This window comes from Cystoisospora suis, assembly GCF_002600585.1.
Source record: "Cystoisospora suis strain Wien I chromosome Unknown contig_5248, whole genome shotgun sequence".
Taxonomy (NCBI): domain Eukaryota; phylum Apicomplexa; class Conoidasida; order Eucoccidiorida; family Sarcocystidae; genus Cystoisospora; species Cystoisospora suis.
In genome coordinates, this window is record NW_027158039.1 from 13694 (window position 1) to 22925 (window position 9232).

Here is a 9232-nt window from a genome sequence, read left to right on the forward strand (position 1 = left end):
TTTTTTTTGTTGTTCTGAGGTAGTACCTCCCTCTCCTCTTATGTATGGAGAATATTTCTTCTTCTTCTTCTTGCTCTTCTCTTGTGATAGGCTGGCCTTTCCTGTCTTGGGAGACAGCGTCGATACATCTTCTTCTTCTTCCCCTTCTTCCTCTCCCGCATACACATACCCCCCGTCATCGAACAAAACCTTCTTGTCTCCCTCTTCTTCTCTCCCTCCGACAATGAGGAAAGAAGAGTCTTCATAATCAGCAAAGAAATCCACATCTTCATCTCTGCTTCCTTCTTCTCCTTTTCTTCCCCCTATACCACCATGTCCTCTCCCCCCTCTTGTTGTCTCCCCTCTCTCTTTCTTCTTCTCTCTTCTCTCCCCAAGACCTGGTCGTCCTGCCTCTTCCTCCTCCCCCTCCTCCTCCCCGTCTTCCTTCTTCTTCGTCTTTGACAGGAAAGACGAAGAAGAAGAAGGCATACCCTCGGCAGCACTCGGAAGACTCACGTCTTTAGAATGGCGTTCTTCCCTCCTTCCCCCTTCCACGCCTCCTTCATCAGGCACAGCTGCTGACGTCGCATCGGGCCAATCAAGCAAAGGAGAGAATTGGATAGGTGGGGCCCCAGTAGCCGAAGAGGAAGAAGAAGAAGATTTATCTTCTTCAATAGGTCGCTGCTGTTGTTGCTGCTGCTTGTCTTTCTTTCTTCTATGAAAGGTTAGCAAGCCTCCTGCGCTTCGTCGACTTTTCGTATGAATTTGGCTAGCTGCCTGATGAGGTGTGACGGTCGTCGTGGTCACGCTTGTTGTCGTGGAGCTTCCTCTACCTCCACCTGACGTCCCTCCTCCAGAGAAAGATGAAGCTGAAGACAGAGGCAAATGGGAGTTGCCTTGTTCTCCTCCTTCTCCTTCTCTTCCTTGTTGATCTTCTTGAGATGTTCTTTCATTCTGACGGGTTCGAGTTGGCTCGGCTGATGGCTGTCTATCAAGAGGGTGGTGATCATGACCTTTGCTGGAAGATTTCTTCTGTTCTTTCTTCTTCTCTTTACTTGAGTGTGAATGAGAAAGCACCCCTGTCTCGTCCCCCCCATCCTGACGAAGACGGCCACCAAGATATCCTTCTTCTTCTCCGTTTCTTCCTCCTCCCTCTGATACAGTAGAAGAAGCAGATGGACGTGGTACAGAGGCGGCTTGACTAGACTTCTCTTTCATGGTGTCATCGTCAAGAAGAGGAGAAGAGGACGAAGAGGGAGGAAAAGAAGTGTTTCTTAAAGGGGGGGGTGCTAGTAGAGGATTTACTGGATTAGCTGGCATCGATGTAGAAGATGGAGAAGGCGAGGCAGAAGAAGAAGAAGAGGATGAAAAAGCTGCAAAGGATTCTTCTGCATGTGTTGAAGAAGAGACAGGGAAAGGAGGGGGGAGAGAAGGAGGAGAAGGATAAGTAGGAGGGGGAGAAAAAGACGGAGAAGAAGGAAAGGGTGGATTCAATGAAGGAACTTCGTGTGGAGGTGGTGCAGGTGTAGGTACACTTGAACTACCTCCCCCCTTCCTTCGACCCATGAACGAGAAGGCTGAACGAGTTGCTGATGTCCCACTACTTGTTCGGAGAGATGAAGATGAAGTGAGTTTCTTCGTATTCTGAGCCAAAGCCTCTTCTTGAGATTTTTCTTTTCTTCTTCCTTCTCTCTCAGTTGCTACAACTGAGGCATGCCAACGCCTGTCTCCGTGTGGAGGATCTCCTCCCTGGGAAAGAGATTTACTCGAAGAGAATGAAGATTTCTTCCTTCCTTCATTGCTGTCTTTCGTTAGACCGAGACCACCACCTTGTTCTCCTACCGTACTAAGATCTGTTCGAAGACGAGATGAATAGCTAACCAACGGAGGAAGAGGAGAAGGAGAAGAAGACGGGGGTAATGGCGAAGAAGACGAAGAAGAAGAAGATGATGATGAAGGGCGGTAGGCATTCTCTTGACGTTCTTTCTCTTCTAGATCATAACGATAAGTATCCATTCTTTGCTGAGTGTCTCGGAAGTAATCCAGTGACATGCTTACTTGATCTAAAACCTGGGGACGGAGAAAAAGGCATAGACACATGAGTAGACATGGATGTCTAGAGTTGAAGCAAGTGGAGGAGGAGGCAAGACCGAACTAACACCTCATGATGCAGCCACCGTGCGGAAGTATCCAACGGCTTTAGATAGATAAAGGATAGATAAAGGATAGATGAAGGATAGATGAAGGATAGATGAAGGATAGATAAAGGATAGATAAAGGATAGATAGATAGATAGAAAAGCATTGCAGACAATGGAAGAAGGATAGAGGCAGGTGCACATTCACAGAGAGAGACAGACTAGAAGAGAATGTAAGTCCAAGTAGGTAAATCTCTCAGTAAGAAAGAAACAACTCAGGCATGTAGATATGTCCACATATATACATATCTATACCCAGGATAGCTGTACGCATGCACGTACCTGCGTTGGTGTATAGCTATAGGTATCTGGGAACATGTCAACCACATATGTGCCATCTCTAGCAGAGGAACTATCTCTTTCTCTTTCTCTCTCTGTATACATATGTATGTACGTACACCATGTATGGAGAGAGAGAGGAGAGACAGAGCAGGCTGATCCACATACACCAATCTACGAGGATGTGCATGTAGTCCTGTGAACGCAGATGGTACACACACCTTTGAGATTGTAGCGAAGTCGTCCATTCTTCCTTCATCGACAGCCCTCGCAGCATCGACTTGAAGAAGCGATTGTTTCTTCTTACATACCGACGCACATCCAGCCAGCATCGACATGCATTCATCGAGGGTACTTTTAGATCGGATTCCTCCCCCCCCGTCAGACCCTCTCAATCGACTTTCCTCCTGTCTTAACATCTCAACTAAAAACTCAGAAGATGAAAGGGCCGCTGAAGAGCAAAAGACAAGGAAAAAGAGAAAGAGAAGATAACTTTCTTCTTCATCCAAGCTTCCACTAATTGCTGATGTACAGAGGACACATCTACACATACAACAGTCTATAATGCATGTCTATACATATATATATACATGGAGACATATACCTCCTCGTCTCGTCTCTTGTCACCACTCATGTACAGAAGAAAACAGCCCCAAGGGTAAATATCAACAAATGGGTCTATCACTATCAACTTATATAAGCCTATTCTCTCCAGGAATCGATACACACACATGTCTCACATATGGAGGGAGACTATATACGTGCAATACATAGATATAGTGCAAGTAATACTCTAAATACGTCTATACACAAACATGCATATATATGTGAATATGAGACGAGGAAAATCTCACCTGCATGCGGTACCCACACCCACACACCAATACATATGTCCATCTATAAATGTATATGTACGTATATGTATGTCTTTACGAACCCTAGGAAGAACACGAAGAAACTCTAATAGCCCATCTCCACTTCCCACTACAGCACGGGAAAGCCCTCCCCCCTCCTGTTTCTTCCCTCGTCCTTTTGCTTCCTCTCTTTCACCCTGATCTTCAACGTACCACTTAATCTTTCCTCAAGTGTCTTTTCTTCGTCACTTCTTTCACTGGGGCAGGGATTCTCCATCATTTGATGTTGAAGAAAAGAATCGTCTTTTGCTATCCCCTCTTGGTTACTCCCCTTGTTCTTATTGCCTCTCCCTCCTCCTCCTCCTACTCCATTCTGCTGAGGAAAGCCTACACTCTTCCCTCCTACGTCTCGTTCTCCCCTTCCCCCCCTTCCCCCCCTATCTCCTCCACCCTCTCCCCTTCTGCCCCCCCNNAGGAGAAGGGAAGGGAAGAGAATTGAGAAAGGGAAGAGTGTAGGGAGAGAAAAAGAGATTTTTAAGAGAGAGATGTGGGGTTGTCATGGGTTGTCGTATTATGATGAGAAAACGACGAAGATGAAGAGAGCATAAGATCGCTTTCACTTCCAGTTCTCTGTTGTCGGACAGCGCATGTAAGAGGCTCTGTGACGACAGTTCTTGAAGGCCATCGAGAATCAGCCATCGATGCTGCCGCTTCGTCGATTGTCCCTCCAGACAACAGATAGCTATAGGTAGAACAAGAAGGTGATGTAGAGGATGAAGAAAGACGTGAGCCTGGCTTTGAAAGGTCATTGAGGAGTGTAGTATCGTGACGATCTTCTCTCCTTTCTTGTTCTCTCATGTCGTTGCTAAGATAAATAGGTGTGCGATTCCCAGGGAAAGAGGAATGACAATGAGGTAGAGGGCGCCTTTCACGATTCTGCAGGTGAAAAGAAGATGAAGAAGATGACGCGGATGAGAATGAAGAAGGAAGAGAGAAAGAAGGACACTTGTCATGGCTTTCATCTCCTTTTCCGTGGTGTTCTCCTCTTAGAGAATGACGACGACCAGACTCTGTCTTCATCGAGATAGGTGGGTGGATGGATTCTTCAAGAATCAACGTCGATTCATCTGCACTTCCATCATCTTCGCTAGCACTACTACCTCGAGGGTCTTCCTCACTGCATGTCGCTGTGAAAGAAGAGAGAGAAGAGATCTTCTCCTGTGGAAGCAGCACGTCAGCCTTGCTATTTAAGAGTACCGATCGTTGTAGATCGACATCTAAAGAACTCCATGGTGGTTTTCCTTCCTGTCCATCTTCTCTTATGACTCCACTCCCTCTTTTCTTTCCTATGTCCTCTTGTTCTTTTCTTCTTTCTCCTGTTCCCCCCCCTGTACATCTTCCATTCGCATGGTATTCACCTTCATCATCGTCTGTTAAGGCAAGCAATAAGTCTGTCTTGGCAGGAACCGTTTCTTTCTCCGAGAGATTTCTTGTATCTTTCTTTACTCTTTCTTCTTGTTCTTCCTTCTCGGCTTTCTCTCTTAGCTGACTAGGTAGAAGAAAAGAGAAGAAGAGAGAGGAAGGAAGAAGAGGGAGAACAAACCGAAGTTCTTCAAGAGAGAAAGAAGACGTTATAGCATCATGTAATACAGGATCATGTATATCTATCCCTAGTGATCTTAACTGACGAAAGACTTCATTCAATTCTTTCCTATAGAGAATGGTGTAAGGTGTATATTCAGGATTTCTCGCTAGAGACGATGAGATAGCTAGCAGACATCTTAAAGCACCTTTCCCACATAGAATAACATGGCTAGCTGGTGGAGGGAGGTCTTTTCGAAAGTGCGATAAAGCTCGTGTCTGAGCTGCATGGATCTTCTTGTCGTGTCTGGATGACGACGATGAAGACGTGAAAGAGAAAGAAGAGCGAGAGAACCCCCGTCCATTCCTTCTTCTCCTAGTATCAGCAGGGGTGGTCGGCGGAGACAATCTTGAAGAAAATGGAACTAACGCCGAAACTGAGGTAGGGATATAGTCAGAAGAAGACGGAGTAAACGGGAAAGATGAGGAAGAGAGAGGAAGAAGAAGACACGCAGAAAGATCTGATAAGAAGGAAAGACTGGCTGATAAAGAATCTCTTCCAGGAGCTGAAGAAGACGAAGAAGAAGAAGAAGAAGAAAGACGACGCGAAGAAGAAGAAGAAGATACGGACGATAGAAGTAAAGCAGAGATGCATAAGTCTTGTTGATCTGATAGGAAAAAACGTTCTAGTAAGAGAAGAGTAAGAAGCTTTGAACCTCCATCAATCGATGGATTATAGAGACGATTCTGAAACAAACTTCCTAGTAGACGGATAGTAGAAGAGGAAGAAGAAGAACACGCTGCTCGAATAGCTGCAGAGGTTTCCTCAGGAGACACATGAAGAGATAACTGAGGACTTGAACTGGTAAGTGATAAGAAGATCTGAAGAAAAGAGAGACAGAAAAGAAAAAGACATAAAACATGAACAGAGGAGAAGACGGAGAAACAGAATAGGGAATTCATATCAGTTAACACTCATAGAGATGAAACAATATAGAAAGAAGGCAAAGAAAGATTTCTGCTTCGCGGGTTTCATCTTCTTCCTTTGACCTCTCAAACCAGGGCTCTCTACCTCTCGGACGGGGAAGACAAAGAAAAAGGGGGGAAAAAGAAGATAAGGAGAAAGAATTCACTATACACATAGACTCATCGATATAAAGAAATAGAAGAAAAGTAGTACAAAATACAAAAAGAAAGACGAGAACATTTGCTAGAAGTAGAGGGCAATGTCTTGGGACGTGTGATGTAGACCAAAGAGTCCTTTGAGAAGCAGGGAAAGACCTGCAAGTGTATATACACCGTAGCAGAGACCGTATGAAGAAGCTCACCTGATTTAGAGTACTTTCTTCTTCACCCTCACTCCCATCCTCTTGTACTGGTTCACAATGACCATCTTCTTCTTCTTCTTCATCTTTTCTTTGAGTGTGTGAATCTCTTCCTAGCCTTCGCTTCCTTCTCCCCCATAGAATCCCCCCTCCTCGCCTTAGATGCACTGTGTGGCATGTTTTTTCCTGTTGTCCATGCGGTGAGCCGGTAAGCAGATCTACAGGCAGTGAGGTTAAGAGATCCTCTCCATTATCCGTAGGTACCGTAGGAGAAGAAGAAGTTGTTTTGACAACATCATCGGCAGCAGGGGAGAGAAACGCAGGGGCAGTCGCTTTCTGTCGTTCAGGATGTGAAGAGATCGAGATCCTTTTCCTAAGTAGCCTCATGGCTCTTTCATTCACTGGAGGAGGATGAGAGTAGATCTGCGATTTTTATGATAGGACGACATAGAGAGTAACGAAGGAATGAAGAAGAAAGCAAAGAAAAGTGAAGAAGACGACGAAGAGAATAAGGAAGGTAAAAGAAGAAGAAAGAAGAGAGGACACGTTGAAATGCCGCGAAATGGTATTCAGTTGAGGGCAGGAGAGAGAAGAGAGATGAACGGCGATAAGAGACAGAGAACTCACCCAACACAAGGGGAACGTGAAGGAAAAGAGCAGCAAACGGAAGATGAAAGATTTCCAGAGAACTGCAAACGAAGTTAATTACAGGAAGCGAAGTAACACACAAACAACGGCTGAAGCTGAGAAAGAAGAAATGACGCCCATACACCATGGCCTTCCCTCACACCCCAGGAGGAGACAGGGAAAGAGTCGGCAAGAGTTGAAGTGAAAAGGCGGTGCTCGTGCAGATGACAAAAAGAGCCTCCGTTGGAAAGAAGAGAAGACCTCTTGATGAAAAAGAAGACCAATTCAATAAAGGCTCTATCACACATGACCCGTGTGTAATTATCGGGGAAGACGGAAGAAAAAGCCAATGGAATGCCGGGATCCCGAGCTGAATCATGTCCAGAGACGCTCGCTCTGTTATGATGTATCTGTTCGTTTCTACTGATGAAGGGTCGCATAATAAAGGACGCCCTCGCAGGCAACACACACCACATTCTTCAGCTATCTTGGAGTTTCGATGGGCTTGAGGTTCTCGCCTCCAGCCGAAAAAAGACAAGGAAAGTCATTCTCCCATGCGTTTTTTGAGATTTGGTCTTAGGGCTCCGCCTTCCGAGGCCTGGGTTCCCCGAAGATTTGAACGTAGGTCGTCCGGCTGGGACCCAGGATAGACAGAAGGGAAGGTCTCTGCTGGACTTGTAGAGAGAGTGCGAAGTGAGGAAAGAAGGGACGCTACAGGATCGGGGAGATTTTAACCCAGACTACGCTACTAGACAGCGACTTCGCGATAAAAGGAGAGCGACACGAATTGAGAAAGAGAAGGTAAATGGATGTCACCACACAGCGCGAAAGAAACACCAAGGTGCAAAAACGCAGTGCACATGGAAGGAAAGTGAATGTGCGAGAAGAAAAAGGAAAAAAGCGGGTGAAACCTTCACCAGGAGTCCCTTGCGACCACGTCGGCTCTTCGTCGCCGTTTTCGCACTGCGATGTTGGAATAGCGCATACAGACAAGAAAGATAGATGATAGTACGGCAAGAGCTAGGGGAGAACAGGGAAACAAAAGCAAAACTGAACAAAGGCGACCAGCGCTTAATAAGGAAAGGAAATTGGAAAAACTCGGGAACGGCTCTTTGGGAGCGATTCATTCCTTCGAGATCCTTCATAACTACTCTTCGACAGCTCCAACTACGATGCCGTGCTTTAGCATCGTCCCAGCCACGCAATTACCTGCAGCGGCAAAGGAAAAGCATATAGGGGTTCCTGAACGGTACGGGAACGAAAAAAAGAATTCAAAGAGGCGTGCAATACATATACGCCCCAAGCTTCATAGGCTGGAGGTATCTCGATCCTTGCTTGTCTTTCACAATTCAGTTTGCAACGCGATTCATACGGCCCTATATCTATCTCTCTCATTCCGCCTACGGGTCAACCGGCTCGATAGCACAGCTGACAGCGTCCGTCGTCCTGACGAGCGATTGCCGCCCGCGCGTCGTCCATCGGTGTTCCTGTCGTCGAGACTGCCCGATGATCGATAGACAGATTGCGACTCCCTATGGGAACGCTTTCATTATCTTGTTTGTCGAAGTAGGAGACAACTGGTGGAGGTCCGGGTCTTGTCTTTTCTCATTTCTGTTTCCATTACTAAAAACGGTGGGAAAACCGCGGGAACGGGCAAAAGAATAGAGCATCGGCCTAATGCCTCGAGGTGTCCTCCGAACGAACTTCGTCACCGCGGTCGCCGGTGGTTGTGGTGGCTGTAGTGATGCTCGAATGCAAGACAACCAACTCTCTCCCCATCCACGGCAGAACTTTGACCATCCGAGATTGCAAGCGGAGCTCGATTGCTGGAAGGGTGTTGCTGCAGAGAGCTACATCACTTAAAGTGGCTTTTCTCTCAAGTACGCTTCGTTGGAGATAACTAGTCGTTTGTCCGCGGAATGTCTCCCGGTTGCCAACCCATTGTCACGTGGCGTTGACGACTCCTGCTCTAGTCGACTGCTCTTGTTCCGCTATGAATTATACGGGCAGAAAGGGCTTACCTGCAGACTCAAACGTCTGCATGTCGTGCTGGAACTCAGCGTCCTGCTCTTTTAGACGTTAAGGGCAATCATGAGTTGCGAGCAAATTTAGTGAGATGTCCGCACCCCCCGCTTAGACTGTAGGTTGCAGCGGAGCTGCCGCCTCTGTTTTTCGTGTAGTTGCACCGACTCTTGTAAGGGGCAGCGGAAAAACGACGCTATGTGACGAACGTCTCGAAGGGATAAAGTACTTAGCACCCAGACGGGGACTACCATTCTGCCACCGTTTGTAAAGGCGCCAGCGGGTGTCCTGACAGAGGACTTATTCTGTATGAGCTACAAATCACGATTCAACTCCATGGTCATGAAGTAACATGTCTTTTCTTGGGT

The 9232-nt window shown here is 46.5% G+C and overlaps 1 protein-coding gene across 1 annotated transcript in view; it reads right to left on the reverse strand.

Annotated features, from left to right (window-relative positions):
- CSUI_009037 (adaptin c-terminal domain-containing protein) overlaps positions 1-8464 on the reverse strand; it is a 21298-nt gene extending 12834 nt beyond the window's left edge. Inside the window, exons 1-5 of the mRNA XM_068069156.1 lie at positions 6219-8464; positions 3896-5772; positions 3523-3770; positions 2677-2906; positions 27-2049 (exon numbers count right to left, since the gene is read on the reverse strand). Of these exons, the coding sequence (XP_067918867.1) occupies positions 27-2049; positions 2677-2906; positions 3523-3770; positions 3896-5772; positions 6219-6602 (4762 nt within the window). The 5' untranslated portion in view covers positions 6603-8464. The remainder of the gene's footprint in view (positions 1-26; positions 2050-2676; positions 2907-3522; positions 3771-3895; positions 5773-6218) is intronic.
- Between the last annotated feature and the right edge of the window lie 768 nt (positions 8465-9232).